Source organism: Saimiri boliviensis, chromosome 2, assembly GCF_048565385.1.
Source record: "Saimiri boliviensis isolate mSaiBol1 chromosome 2, mSaiBol1.pri, whole genome shotgun sequence".
NCBI classification, from domain to species: Eukaryota; Metazoa; Chordata; class Mammalia; order Primates; family Cebidae; genus Saimiri; species Saimiri boliviensis.
This window is the reverse complement of record NC_133450.1, coordinates 71,002,133-71,018,172: the sequence shown is the minus strand read 5'-3', so window position 1 is coordinate 71,018,172 and position 16,040 is coordinate 71,002,133. Positions and strand designations below refer to the sequence as shown.

Sequence of the window (16,040 nt, the reverse complement as noted above, 5' to 3'; positions counted from 1 at the left end):
TGACAAAAATAGAAAAAAATGCAATATGATAATTGGAAACATCTTGGAATAGATGATTTCTGGTGGTTCTAAATCTTTCCACCACCACAGAAGGACCTTTTAAAATTAATTTCCCACATTGATCCTTTTATTTTTACAAAAACGTATATCTTAAGTGATAATTTGCATTCTTATTTTATATTATTCACATTTAAACTGCCAATTTGGTTTCGGTAAACATGGGCCTGAAAGCAAAGAAGTTTGCCTTTTTCTTTTTTTTTAGCCAAAAGAAGTAGGGTCACTCATTTATTTAGGTTTAAAAAGTACGCAACCCCTGTACTTACTTAGGTAAATGTTTATTTTTTTATTAGACTATTTCAAGTATTGAGAATAGCTTATAGATTTTCATTTGTACTCTCAAAAGCTCCTATCGGTGCTATAGTCTAAATTATACGCCTTACAGATGAGGAAGAGAATGCCCAGAGAGGCGAGCTGACTTGCTCAAGACCACATAGTTAGTGGCCAAGGCATGGCTAGAATGCAGGTCTTCTTATCCCTAATCCAGAAAATTCAGTACAGGTTTTAGTAATGCCACAAGAGCCCTGTTCCTCCCCGTAAGCAGTTATTCATTTTACAAATATTTTTTGAGCACTTAACTGTATGCAAGGTTTTATCTAGGCACAAATGAACAAAGCAGAAAAAATATTTAATTGAATTTACAAATTGAGATTACAAATAATTAAAATAATTGGTTTGTCCTGTTATATATGCCATGGAGAAAAAAAAGGAGTAGGAAAGGAGAGTATGAGAGGGTACTGGCCAGACAGCCAAGTGGAGCTGAGGATTCAGGGGGTGGGTGTGACCTGGGGGTCCCAGGCTTCTTGTAGTAATTGGTGTAAATATAACATCTCCATTTTGTTGTTAGGTGAAGTGGACTTTTGTGAGATGGCTTAGGATGTAACTACCCACATTAATTCTGTGAGAAAACTGTGTTTGAAGTTTCAAACATTGTTTGTAGCCAGCGTGTGGAAGCCAGCTCATTGTGTTAGATGTGTACTGTCAGTGTACAACCAGCCCTCTATATCTACAAATTCCACATCCAAGATTCAACCAGAATATTAATAACAATAAAAATACAAATAAAACATACAAAAATGATTTGCACAGCATTTACATTGTATTAGATATTGTAAGTAATCTAGAAATGATTTAGAGTATATGAGAGGATGTGTGTGGGTTATATGCAAATACTGTCCCATTTTATATAAGGGACTTGAATGTCAAGGGGTTCGGTATCCACAGAGGTTCTGGAACCAATCCACTTCAGAAACCAAGGGACAACTGTGTAATTATAATTTCATTCTCACACAGTTCCCTATATTTGTTTGTCAATATTTTGTTTACTTAGAAACAATTTCAAGGATTCTCACAAAATTTAACAATGTAGGTGACATTTTAACAAACAAATAGCAGAGAGTTTAAGTGACTTGCTGACAGTCGCATCTCATAGATGAATCTGGGGTTCACGTCAGGTTTTCTGGCTTTTCTCCACCAGAGAGTCAAAATAATTCCTTACCTCTTCTTTTTATATTTCTTGGTGAATGACTATGTGGCTTAATCCTGAAGGTTACTTTTATTAATTTATTCTTTGAATAAATTGAAAATATATATAAGAATACATTTTCGTAAATGTACATTATTTCATAAGCTGAGAAAAAGTTTTATATTTTATTTTATTTTTTATTTTTATTTTCCCACACTATACCGATGTAACTAAGAAAAGCTTTTTGTGAGAGATGCAAATGTAATAATATATGAGACAATTAATATCTGTTTAATTGTTATATTAAGAAAAGATAGAGCTAAAAGCCATTCTCTTTTATTTAGTTTTTAAGATATTTACATTATTTATTTTGTGGTTTTGTTTTTCTCTAATTGAACAAATTAATTTATAACTAATTTCACCTATTAGTAATGGCAAATGTAAATAACTCTTCTCCTTCCTTTATCTTCAGAGAATTTAGATTCACGTCAGAAGTTCCCATTCGACTTGATTATCATGGCAAACATGTATCAATGGATCAGGTTGGGAAACTCCAAATATACTCTACAAAATTATCTTATCTGTTTTTCTAATGAACTTTTTTTTTTGAACTTTGCTTTGTCATAGTTTATATATATGTTTGAAATGAAGTTCAAGGCTTTTGAATTTAATTGTTTTTAAAGTAAATATTTCTTTAAATACCATGAATAAAATTTGGTATAAATTGGATCATATGTATTATATATATTTTTGCTGTAAATATTTTAAGTCTTTTAATATCTGTAATGATTACTGCCTTGACTTTCAAAATAACAACAATTTTAGATGTTGAGTCTTAATTTACAGGTTAATTTGGCCTTTTTAAATTTTGAAGGGTACACTAGCTGGGATTTTGATTGGTCTGGCTCAGTTAAACTGCTCTGAACTAAAGCTGAAGAGGCTTTCCTATCGACATGGGTAAGTAAATTTATTATTTGAAACTTTAAGTGAAGTTACCAAAGTTAGTGTACAACAAATTTAAAAACTGAATTTTCTTAGCAAGCATACACAATTTTATAATATTTTATTTAGAGAGCTCATTTTTAGAGGACTCTTACAGATTTAGGCACTGATTTCTATTCTGAGGGATTAGAAGTAGTTTGAACAGAGTAGTATTTGGAAAAAACAGTTATAGTTTAGGATATTTTAAATAATTTTCTAAGGTTGTAAATTAGCTTATTCAGTGGAAAGATTGGAAGTTCACAAGGTGGTAGTGGTTCTTAGTAGCAATTATTGGCAATTTAGAGACTTTGGGTTAATCCTGTGCCAGAGCCTTAGATGTTCAAGAAATAAGAACAGTGGAAAAACACGCTTACATGTATTACCTGAGTCTCGTAGAAATTATTAACATTAGAATTGGATGTTATATTTATGTGTGTATGTGTATGTATGTATATATATATTTAGAGAAATTTGGGTTGTGAGTTAAATGAACGATTTAGGTTTCTTTTTGATTTGAAAAATATTTACCAGTTTTTGAAGCATCTGTAGTGTTTGTCCTTTTTTTTTTTTTTTTTTTTTTTTTTTTTTTTTTTTTGAGATGGAGTTTCGCTCTTGTTACCCAGGCTGGAGTGCAATGGCACGATCTCGGCTCACCGCAACCTCCGCCTCCTGGGTTCAGGCAATTCTCCTGCCTCAGCCTCCTGAGTAGCTGGGATTACAGGCATGTGCCACCATACCCAGCTAATTTTTTGTATTATTAGTAGAGACGGGGTTTCACCATGTTGACCAGGTTGGTCTCGATCTCTCGACCTTGTGATCCACCCGCCTCGGCCTCCCAAAGTGCTGGGATTACAGGCTTGAGCCACCGCGCCCGGCCTGTTTGTCCTTATAATTTGTAAATTTTAAGTTAAAAAAAAAAAAAAACACTCTCAAATGAATCTATGTCTAGAAATGTATTTCTCCTTTTGACATAATAATTTCTTTAGTTTACTAGGTGTTGACAAATTATTCTCATATGCAATCACTGAGTGGCTTAATGACATTAAGAAGAACCAACTACCAGGAATCCTGGGGGGTGTTGGACCTATGCATTCGCTAGTACAATTGGGTGAGTTTTCTTTTTTTTAATCAAAAGATAAGTTATTTTTTTAGATCAGTAATTCTTATCTCTTTGAGAATTTATGTGAGGACCATTAGTCCAGAAAACTTACATATGTACTCATACACACAAAACTTTGCCTCCAGTTTTAGGAGTTAAAAATCCCAGGGTTAGAATTATAGAGAGGTCTGAACTCCAGCACTGATGTTGATTCTGTGTTGACTATTCTAGTGCAAGGCCTAAAGGACTTGGTCTGGCTACCCATAGAGCAGTACCGGAAGGACGGCCGCATTGTCAGAGGGCTTCAGAGAGGTGCAGCTTCCTTTGGGACCTCCACAGCAATGGCTGCTCTAGAACTCACAAACAGAATGGTTCAAACTATACAGGTATTTCTCCTTAGACTACCTTAGACTCGACAAAGAAGACCCATTGTGAAATGGTTGGGTCCTTTTGTTTTTAAGACAATACTGTGAAAATATAATATGTTGTGAGTAGATACTTTATTTGTAATGATTTAATGTCATGCTTGTTTTATTGCTTGAATGTTTAGTGTTAAGTAATTAGAATAAAGCAGTGGAGTATAGTGTCAGATTTGTTTGCCTGTTTCAGGTAAATGGTAAACATTAAGTTAGTAAAAATTAAGTTAGTTTTTTTTTGTTGTTGTTGTTGTTAAAAACAATCCATTTATTGGGTTTTAAACTAGTTACACAATTGAAATAATCAGTTTGGCACTACTCTATACAGGGATTATGCCTGTGTATGCTGACACTTAAATACTGTACCAGGACCATTGCTGTGCTTAGGTCTGTATTGAGTCATTCAGCACACAGATACTAAAAATATACTGTAGTGTTCCTTTAAGGAAGACTGTACAGGGTATATTGCAAGATGACATTCACCAATTTGTGAATTATGAAAGGATCATAGCTAAATTTTTTAAAGAAGGCGTCATAGATTAAACGAAGTATTAAAGGTCATTCTAGTAAGCATTAAGCTCCATAGACGGATGTGGAAATGTTGAGTGTTCTCAGTGAACAGAGGAGGGGCTAAAAAAGTCAGCTCAATCCAGGTGTTCTTAATTTATACTTTTATGTTCTTGTTATAAAAGTCATCAGTTCTTTGGTGAAGAATTCATCAGGGCTTGTGAGTCCCTCTGCTCTTCTTCCCTCCCTGTGGGAAGTGCTCTGCTGGTCTGTAACTCTTCACACTTTCTTCTAATTCATTTCTTCCTTTTGACAAAATGATCCAGGCAGCCGCAGAGACTGCTTATGACATGGTGTCTCCTGGTACCCTTTCTATCGAGCCCAAGAAGACCAAAAGGTTTCCTCATCACCGGTTAGCTCACCAGCCAGTAGACCTGCGGGAAGGTGTGGCCAAGGCCTACAGTGTTGTGAAAGAGGTAACTGAATACTTGGGTGGACACATCAGAACCTGCCTGCATGCTTTCCCAGCCTTCACCACCTAAAGAGCATTTAATGGCTTAAATTCATTCTGTAGAAATTGCTGGGAGTGGAATGCTAACTGCTGCTAATAACATGTGCCCATACCTGTTTGAGGCGACAGAAAAGGACCCGTCTTGGACTAGTAGTCTTATATGAAGACTAGCGATTGCTCTCCTTACCTGCGGAAGCACTCAGGGAGTGATAGAAACAGATGCCATGTGTTCACTGTCTAGGTGTAACACATTGATACTCTGCACTGCTTACCTCAGATTTGCTTAAGAACCAGAACTTTTCAGATGAATGTCCCACCCTGATCCCATTCCTGTGCCTTTACTATGCTGAAGGTGGAACATAGGTTTTTTTGTACATGTTTTTATAGTTTTATTATACAAGTATGTATTCATAAGCAAAATATACTAGTGTTTATGTTTTAAAAGTTTCCGTAAATGGTGTTATGTGTCTCATTCTGCAACTCATTTCTGTCAAGATAGATCTATGCTAATCCTAATCCATGTAGGTCTAATTTCAACAGTTTTATGGTATTTTACTGTATGAATTCATTTATTTTCCTGTTGGTGGACATTAGTTTCCCTTTTTTCCCCTAAAACACCACTATGGGGAGTGCTCATTTACCTGTCTTTTTGTTCTTATATACAAGAAATTCTTTAGGGTGGAATTGGGGAGTAACTGTTGGAATCTTGACATTTGTTAAGCATGGCTGAACTGGCATCACAGTTGTGCCAGTGAACCCTGTTTTTTTTCTGGGTGTTGTCAGGGGCATTTCCTGGCATACTCTTTTTGATATTTTTTTTAATATGACAAAAGAGAGCTTGAGATCATTTTACTTAAGATTTGTGTTTTAGGATTTTATGAAAGATATTTTTCTCAGTCATATTCTGACAGCAGTCAGATGTGCCTAGGATGGTCTTTTACCTAAGAAAAGTAGCCTCTGTGGCCCCAAATTGTGAGAAGTCCATGGAGGTAGGGCCCCAAGAAATGTATTAGTGGATAAATAAAGGTAAGACCAATGGTCAGCTTTGAAAAAAAGATTCACTGGGGAGAATAAAGAGAGGTACTTGCCAGTCAGACCTGCTCCTACAGATGTCAGGATTGGACCAGCTATCAATAGGTTAAAATTAGATCTGTGAAATGGACACTGGAGTTGGTAAGAGTAGTGAATAGTGAGATGTAATAGCACTTTGATATTTAGCAATTGGTGAAATGGTTGCTGTATTTAATCTGTATTCATTTTGAAATAAATGGGTGCTTACTTTGTGCCAAATGTATGGTAATCACCATTAGAGATAAGCGATATTCCTAATTTACAGATGAGGAAACAGGTTCCACCAGACAGTGGCCTCCCCCAAGTACCATAGTGGGAAGGGGGTGGAGCCAGGATTGGAGCTGGGTATTTGGGTCTGAAGTTTAGTTGTCTTTCTCTAAGCTGTCAATAGGAAAAATGAGGCAAGGGAGGGTGAGATTAGTAAAATGTGGATTGAGATGGTGGGATGTACTTGTTTGGACTTACTCAGGATTATCTATTAAAGTTTTTTAAAAATAGTTCCTGAGTGGTGATTGGTCTTTCTTTTCCATTTAAGTCAAAGATGAAGAGCAAATACCTTGTGTGTGTCCTAGATAGGCTCATGTTTTAGATCGGGGTCAGCAGACTAGGCTTCAGGACAGACCTGGCCATACCTCTTCTGTATGGGCCCTTAAAGCTAATAATAATGGTGCTTACAATTTTAAAGGATTGTAAAACAAAAACAAAAACGACAGAGCCCAGGGCCCACAGATACCTTCTCTGTGGCCTTTATAGAAAAAGTACGTCATCCCTTCTTACATAGTTCTAGTTGGTGGTGGTCAGGCACTTATGAGGGTGGCAGTAGGAATTACTTATTGAACACTTACTGTCTTCCAAACTGTGTCAAGGTTTTGAGATTTAATTCTAACAATCACCACAGGAAGAAGGCAGCATTTTAATTCCCTGTTTAAATGACGTATCCACGGTCACACAGCTAAATAATAGGGCTGAGATTGGAATTTACTTCTGTTGTCTGCAAACGTAGTGGTGGTCAGCCTCATACTCTACTCACCTACTCCTGTTGTTGCTGGTAGGATAGGGAGGAGAGCTGGTAGAGAGGGGAAGGAGATAGTGCAGGGAATGTACAAATTGGAAACATTTTCTTTGTTGTGTTCATGGTTTCTCTTATGGGCTATTATCCTCTAGATAGTTTTTAAAGTCACACTTACATTTCTTTGAGTTTTTCTGCATGTCCTTTTTTTTCTTGCTCCGTGCTATTACATGTTTTTGCCAAATGCGCTGGGTAGATAGGATGCTGTTGTTAACTTGCCAAAATGATGGCTAGATTCTGGGTTAGGACAGCGTTCTTGATTTCCCTGGAGAACCCAAAGTTCCTTTATTCTGTCCCCATCACTGAAGCTGTCACAGTGGAATGTTGCTTTGAGTTTCCTAGGGATTTCTGAGTTAGATAAACGGTAGAGAAGAAGCCATGTGAAGTTTTTACTACATTGGTTTGACCTACACGTTTGTATATTCAGCTTCAAAGCTTAGCAGTCATTACTAGCATAGGGGGTGAGTAAACAGAATGAAAGCTTAGCAATCATTATTTTATTGTTATATGTTGTAAGAAAGATGGAAAATGCTACTGAAGTTTTGTTGAGAATTATTAAACATGTGCCTGCTTTTTGTTCTCAGAATTCTCTATTTAATTCAGTAAAATGTTCTATTTAGCTTTTTATCTTAATTGAATTTTCCATTTTTTTCCTAATACATAACCAGTAATTTAAAACAAATTCAGTAATTTCTCAGAGCTTAGTAGAATTAAGTGTTCTTATGTTGAATCAAAGGGAACTGTCACCATATTTCTTTAGTGAGTCTATTCAGAAAGTTTTGTTTGCCAAGTTTGATTTAACTGGAGTGATTAATAATACCAGCAAAGCTCATATTTCTGTCTTCCCAGTGTGAAATGGTGGCTGTACATTTTCCAAACACTAGTGTCACAACAAAATACTAAATCATAATTGCCTCTTTCCCTTATAATTAGAATTCTGTCACTAAAAATAATAATCCTGGGTTATCTAAAAGCATGGTATTTTTTTGGTCTTGTTACAAACATCATGTTGGTTACCTGCACTAAAAGTGTGTACTGCAGGATAGCTAGGGAGTTTTCTGACCAGAGTTTGTTCACTGCTGTCCTCTCCCCTACCTCCCACCTCTGTGCAGGGAATCACAGACACGGCTCAGACCATTTATGAAACTGCAGCTCGAGAACACGAGAATAGAGGGGTGACTGGTGCTGTTGGTGAGGTTCTGCGCCAGATTCCTCCAGCGGTGGTGAAACCTCTGATTGTTGCCACAGAAGCAACGTCAAACGTGCTGGGTGGCATGAGAAACCAAATTAGGCCAGATGTCCGGCAAGACGAGTCACAGAAATGGCGCCACGGGGAGGACTGATGGCTCAGACCTGACTGCGTGAAGATAAGGAGAGCGGAACCAGGAGCTCAGTGTCCCGACAGCGGCTTCTGAGGAAGCTCGTTTAATTTTATTGTGCTCATCTCAGGAACAAAAGCATTTTTTAGTTAAATGATTTAATGTCAGAACAACACACAACCAAAAGCTTTTGACATTTAGGGCTGGTTGATATTTGCCTATAGGAATGTTTGGTGGCTGGTGTCAAAGGTCCTTAAAGCATTTGCTGCCAAGTTAGTGGAAGGCTCACTTTTGTTAAGATGACTGTCATTCTCCTTGTTACCTACGAGTGATCATCGGAAGCCTCCTTCTAACACTCTTTGTGTAGCTCTATGGAGTTGAATTTTCTTAAGGTTTAAAAAGAATCACAGCTTCAAAACTTTAATTGAAAATGAGAGACAGAAGCCACAGGGGAAGCAAAGCAAGTAGGATTTTCGATAGAAATATCGGTATGGAAACATAACCTATTCTGTTGAATTTAGTGTTCATCGACTTGAGAACAACATTATTTCCATTTACTCTGAAAATCCTGGGGATTTGAGAAAGTGAATGTTGCAGACATGTTCTGTTGTGTTGCACTTTATCCTGTGTGTGTGTGTATGTGTTTTTACATAACTTCAAGTTGTGTGCTATATTTCTTGTATAATTTACAAAGTTACACAAATATAAAGAGCAGTAAACTTGTCTGAAATTTTTTGGCAAAGGAAGGTACCTTAAATGTAATAGCTTCCTTTAAGAGTACAGGAAAACGTGCATTCTGTAATGAAGTGGGGCCCATGTAATTGTTTATATGTTCAGTTTTAAGCAGGTATCATGCAGGCTTGTTAGGAATGTATGGAAGGGGAGATTGGAAGTGGTTTTTACTCTTTTAAAAGTAAACAACAATTCTTCAAATATGCCCTAGTCAACTATTTCAGTGTACCATTTTTACTTGGTTAATAGTGTACATTTTGATAACCTATCAGGAATGAATAAAGTATTTTTATTTAAAGGTGGTACTGTTTTATGCTTCCATGAATATTTTGCTTTTCTTAGAGCATATTCATAGATGCAGTACTATGATTTACCACAAGATAACTGGGAACACTTTCTCAAAATTGATTTTGGTTAGTATCAGGTAAATCATTACCAAGGAGTGAGAGGGAACTTGTTCTCAGTCCTGACTTTAGACTGATCCAGCAGAAGGAAAAGGTGGAACTCTGTATTTATCCACTGTTTAAAGTTGCATGATGTGATTTCCTGTTTCTAAAGTTGAGAGAATATCACTGAATTTGGATTTCAAAAATGCATTTCAGTTTGGGGGTTGGAAAATGAAGTCACATCAATTTCATTCTCTAAATTTTCTAATCAGGAAAGCAATGTAAACCAAAAATCAAAATGTTTAGAATTTATAAAAATGGGGTGATATAGCTTTTAATCTTAGTTTCCTTTTCACTGCCAAAAAACTTAAAAAGACAACAGCGTAACCACCTGTGTAAGCACCGTGGGACCATCTGTTACTCGGTTCTGGTAGAGCCTGGTCCTGGTGACACGCTGACAGGAAGGAGTGCTGTGTTACCAGGAGGGCCTCTGGCTGTGGGGTATGTTCTGACCCCACTTAGACTCCAGCTTTCTCCATTTGCCCTTAATAAGGAAACTGGCTATGTGTGTTACCAGTTATGATGAATCAAACTGGAAAATACTTGATCAAACTTAAAATTGTAAAATCTCTAACTTTTAAATATACTTTCCAAGGTTATATTTAAGTTCAGTTAAACACAGTATAACATACAGTATAAAATATTCTCTCCTTTGCACCCTGTGTTGCGAACAAATTAAGTTTATAAATCTCATTTAAACATATATCTTTGTAATGTAACCTCTGTGGTTCTTTCTCTGTTCTTTCCTCCTGCACCTGCTGTTGATATAATCATCATTTTGGGAACAGAAATGTTGTGTCTCAGAAATATCCATTGTCAGTTCAGCCAAGATGTGCTTTACCTGAGATTCTGTAAAGATGTTTACTTTCTGTATCTGAAAACTTCTACATTGTTAGATGTCCTTAATTTTTTTCTTTTTTACAAGTGTCTTTTCAAACTTTTATGTTGTGATGACACGGTAGGAAGAGTGTGGCTAGAATTTGTGGTTTGCCAGATCAGCAGCTTACCAAACGGATAACTTGGCCAGAGCATCTGATCTCTGTAAGCCTCAGCATCCCTCCTGGTAAATGGAGGGGTTTTTACGGCAAAGCCCAAGGGGGGTTTTGGATGATTAGGCCATGTGTGTGTGTGAGAATGACAGCATGTGGCATCATGCTTTGTGTAGAGCCTCATACCACCGAGCCTTGTCCAGTGAGAGTACTCTCTCTGGCGACATCACACACGGAGCAGCCAGGGACCTTAGATCTCTCAGAGCAATACCTTTCTCAGCTGCCACTGTGCCTGCATGGTTGGGTTTGGTGTCATGCTTCTGCCTGGAGTAGACTGCGCATGTCCACCAGTGATACGCTGAGTCCTTACAGGTTTTCCCCCATGGAGTCCCATCAGCAGCTCCATCGAGATCTGTTAGCAAGTTGTAGGACCCCACAGTGTTCTGACACGTTAAGACCATCTTACATCATGAGTAGAGAGGCAGCTGCAGCCATAGCCGTATCTTCTTCTTGAATGGAGCTAACTTGTTACCCCGTTTTCCCTTCCTGTCTGCCCACCGCTGAAGATTGCCTTTTAGGTAGACAATACTCAGTGTTTCTTCTAGACGTCATAGCAATAGACTTTCACTGTCATGAAGCTGGGGTACGATTTGGATTTTCACTTAAGTACATATATTTATCAATATTTTTATAAGGCAAAGTTCACTTAAAAAAATCTTTCCAAGTAGCAGTGTGCCTAAGATGGCAAAATACTAAAAACTAGTGTTTCCTGCTGCTGACATGTCACTTTTCAAGCTGATTGAAATATTTCCGGCTTTTAGGGCATTACTTTTTAACTATCTCCTTTAAAAACGGTGTTCTGTAGGTTTAGTGCCTTTGTTCAGTTCCAAAAAAGTCCAGGCAACTGCATCTGCCCCTACAGAGGCTGCTCATGCAGAGGCTGTGTGTGCCGCTTCCACCGGCACGCAGGCAGCAGGGGAGCCAAATTCTAAAGCAGTGGCTTAAAATGAGGATTCCGCATATGGTTTCAGGATTGACTAATCACTGTCTTAACATTAACTCAGATTTTCGATGTGTAAAGAGCTGTGTGACTTGGCTTCAGAGAGATCACTCCACTTTGCTTTGCTTGAGAGTTCTTGGACCTGCATCCTCAGAACTGTGGGGTGAGGTGGGCTCTGACGAGTGCTCCTCTTCTCTGTTTCCCTTTGCTACTTCGTGACCCGCTTAAGACTTTATAGAGAGAATGTCCTTCAAGTTCTTTTCTCCATCAAGTTCTGTAAGTTTCTCAAAAGGAAGGGACTCTGCAAACACAAAGTGACACTCTTTTGTATTTGCAAATGCATCAGCTGGACATACCAATTGGTATCAAACAGAATAAAATCAAATATAATTTTTTCAGTGTTAGGTTAAAAAGGAATATTATTTGTATAGTTTATAGATAATGAAGGAAAAAGATTTCTTTTTATTGCAGGAAATCTTACTTTTGTTTACTGGAAGATAGCCACTGTTTTCATCTAAGACAAATAGTGCTTTAATGCCAACTTATTTGTATCTCTACCTTGTCAGGATCGTACTAGGCACACTGCCCTCTTGAATAGACATTATATGCATAGTTGCAAGTCAGCCAATTTTTTTTTTAAATTCAGAAGTTATTTTCCTCTCATGATAGTGCCTGCAAATCAGAGATACAAAAAGCATCCGACACACGACCCCGATAGGCTTCTTTGGGGATGAGAAATGTGAGTCTGAACAACTCAAGAGTTTGAAATGCCAGCATTTTTGGTAAACGTAAGTGTTAGAGGTGTATTTTGCTGTCCTACAACAATTGTTGGGCCCTTAGTTTCAAGCATGTTGCCTCATAGGAAGCACTAGAGTGCCGTCTGCTGTATTTCAAGAGATTGTAAATGTCATCTCAGCTGGCTCAGTTATATCTCTAACGCCCCAGGTAGCAGCCCTTCCCTCTAAAAAATGTTTACTTTGCTGTTTCACATGTATTTTGTGTACAAAATGGCGGCTTCCAATTTCTAGCTGGATTTGTCTTGCACTGTTTGTGTGACTTGCTGGTCACCCAGGACTATTTGCTTTTTCATTGAGACATTCGGGCACGGTGTCTAGTTCAGCTTTCATGTTGATCCATCCTGACTTATTTTAGACATTGAATTTATCTCACCACAAGTAAAAGAACATGTGTATTGACTGTCTCTGCTAAGTTTCCTAATTTTTCCTAATTACGGTAATTATGGATGTGAATAAGAATATTGATATTGTACAAGTATTTTTGTGGAAATGTACCTTGTTAATGTGACTATTTAAATAATATAAAAATATGAATACTCTTGAAGAGAATTAAAATATTTACTCTTTGGATTTTGCTTTAAACACTCTTGCCATTCACCAAGAAGTGTTCCCAAAACGTGTGTAAAATACTTTTTGGGGTGGGATGTCCATCTGCTTCAGACCTTGTAATAGGGAAATGAGGCTCCTATGCCCCTGGTGCTTCTCATAGCCAATCTTGGGTCTGTCCGCTGCTAATTTCTGCGCTGTATGGAGTATTAACAGTTCTTCCCTCCCTGCTTTGGATGATAGGCCCTCTGTTAATCATCTTACCCCTGCAGTACGGACTTGTGGCAAACACATCCCATAGTTTTGGCTTCACAAACCTGATAACTATTTGGAGGAATAGTTTTACTTATGAAGGGAATATTTAAAAGACATTATTTTTATTTTATTTTTATTATTTTTTTTGGATGGAGTTTTGCTCTTGTTGTCCAGGCTGGAGTGCAATGGAGCAATCTCAGCTCACTGCAGCCTCTGCCTCCTGGGTTCAAGTGATTCTCCTGCCTCGGCCTCCAAAGTAGCTGGGATTACAGGCATCCGCCACCATGCCTGGCTACTTTTTTGTGTTTTTAGTAGAGACGTGATTTTACCATGTTGGCCAGGCTGCTCTCGAACTCCTGACCCCAGGTGATCGGCCCACATCTTCCTCCCAAAGTGCTGGGATTGAGCCACTGTGCCTGGCCAGACATACTTATAAAGACAAATTACTTTAAAAGGTGGTGTGACAGATGTCACTATATATCCACTTTGAACAATTAGGGAAAAATGCCAGGTCACACAACACGTGGCTCTTGAAGAGAGGGAAGGGGACAATTGTGAGATGCTCACTGTGTGCCAGGTATCCTGGTATATTCTTTTTATAATCTCGCAGCCCCTGCTGAGAGGCAGTAACTAGAGTCCCTGTTTTCCGGAGGAGGACACAGGTTCAGAGAGGTCAAGAAACTTGCTCACTGTTCCATGGTTTGACTCCCAGACCCATTGCTCTTCCCAGGACTTCATTTAAGAACAGCTTGGAGCAGTTATCTAAATTAGCAAAACCTCTTCACTAATTGGGAAATCACAGAATTTTGCTAGAGGATTGAGATGAAAGGCTCTTAGAGTATTTGAGCAAGAAAATGCGCTTGATCTTCCGGCGTCTCCAGCCCTTCTTCCCTCTCCTGGCTATGCTTAGCCACCCTAGCGGTTCAGTTCTGCATGCCCGTGAGCAGGAACTAGCACCACCTGCAATATTTCTTTCTTTAAATGCTGCAGCGCCGGCCACAGTCAACACCAATTAAGGCAAAATCTCAGCGTGGGGCTAAAGCCGGGGGTTCCCCGCCTCAGGCACTTGACCTTTGGAACTGGCCTATGTATTGCAGGATGCAGGGGATGTTGCCAACCCCCACCCCACGCCAGCCTCTGGCCACTGGATGCCAGTCACAAAGTCCCCTCTCCCAGTTGTGACAACCAAAGATGTCTCCAGATGTGGCCAAATATGCAAAGTATGACAAAAATCCCATTAAAAATCCACTGGGCTAAGAGCTCCCCTGAGAAAAACCATGCACAGCCTGGGACAAGTCCAAGTGCCGTGGCCGCCCCACCCGGGCGCTGCCTCTGGATCTCTGCCTGCTGCTGCGTCTCAGCCCAGAGGCTCCACTTGCAGGCAGGCCTGGCCACCCTCCCTTCCTCTCTCTTTCCCACTACAGCATGCTCTCCTTTTCTCTGTTAAACTTTGCAGCACTCCTCGCATGTGGTAGGTCCATGTCTGTTTCCCGGTTGGTCTGACTTCCTTCAGGAGGGCAAGGGACTTAGGGACCTGGTGCTTAGTATGGTGCCTGACCCAGAGTCAGGGATCAGCAAATGGTGAATGAATGAATGAATGAACAAGGGAACCTTAGTGGTCATCTAGTCCTGTCTGCAGTTGAGGAAGCCAAAGCCCAGAGAGGGGAAATTCTTTGCCCAAGATTACATGATTACTACTTACAGGTGTCCTTTATCCAATGTAAGCTCTTGTTTTCTTGATTTTAGCAATACTTGTGATAACTTTTAAAGTAAATATATATATGAAGTAAAAGTTCAGCATTGATTGAATGTTTCCTGTGTGGCAACTCCTCTGCTCAGCACTCAACAACACTCTTAGCTACTGTGGCATGGTTCCCAAACTTGTCTGCACATTAGTCCCCTGGGGAGCTTTAAAAATACACCCCAGAGATTGGGATTTAGCTGGTCTTTGGTGTGGCCTAGGCTTTGGCATTTTTGAGAGATCCCCTGGTTCTTCTCATGTGCAGACAAGTTCTGAGACCCAGTGCATTACACCGCCCTGCCCCATTCACCAGGGTAGGGGGACATTCACATTCACAGTCAGTATCAACAATGTAACATTCACATTCAGTATCAGCCAGGGTCCCAGCAGGAGACATGACCACTCCCTGTGATGGGCAGGTGCTAGGAAGGAAATACTCAGCACATGGTGGGCAGGACAGGGTAAAGGAAGACCACAGGCACCTCATGGCTGTCTCTGAGCCAAGTGAAGACTTGGTAGCTCTTCTTTAACCCACTTTCAGCTCTGGGCCTGCCCTGGCCTCAAAGTCATGTGAGCCAATGGCCATTTCTCACCTTTTGTGGCTCTCCTGGTGGGAATGGGAATAGGATGCCCCTCCGTCTTCATCCCATCTCTCAAGAGACTGAAGCAACACCAGGCACAACTGCAGTCCTGAAAAGACTAAGGGAGTGATTCCCAGAACTTACAGCTGAAAGAGGGGCTGCCTGATAGGAGCTATGACCCGAGGTGGAGGGAAGCAGCCAGAGGGATAGACGCCCACCCCCACTTTCCTGCCCTCCCATCTCCTGCTGGAGCCTCTCATGGGTGGAACCTGACTCATGCCCAGTCCATAAGGCACAGGGTTCTGGGCAGAGGCTAAGGTGGAGGGCAGGGGCAGAAAAGGGGAGAGTGAATCTACTTTGTCTGGTTCACATTTGTGCCATTATTTGTATTTTGCACATGACAAAACAAGGCTTAGGTTAAGGAACCTATCCCAAGCCACACCATGTACTTGTTAAGG

General features: G+C 39.5%; 1 protein-coding gene across 2 annotated transcripts in view; it reads left to right on the top strand.

Annotated features, from left to right (window-relative positions):
* ATG2B (autophagy related 2B) overlaps positions 1-9,565 on the top strand; it is an 84,531-nt gene extending 74,966 nt beyond the window's left edge. For both annotated transcript variants that reach the window (XM_074393572.1, XM_003928836.4), the window contains exons 37-42: positions 1,995-2,064; positions 2,397-2,479; positions 3,490-3,611; positions 3,834-3,988; positions 4,852-5,001; positions 8,289-9,565. In XM_074393572.1, the coding sequence (XP_074249673.1) occupies positions 1,995-2,064; positions 2,397-2,479; positions 3,490-3,611; positions 3,834-3,988; positions 4,852-5,001; positions 8,289-8,519 (811 nt within the window). In that variant the 3' untranslated portion in view covers positions 8,520-9,565. The remainder of the gene's footprint in view (positions 1-1,994; positions 2,065-2,396; positions 2,480-3,489; positions 3,612-3,833; positions 3,989-4,851; positions 5,002-8,288) is intronic.
* The last annotated feature ends 6,475 nt before the right edge of the window (positions 9,566-16,040 follow it).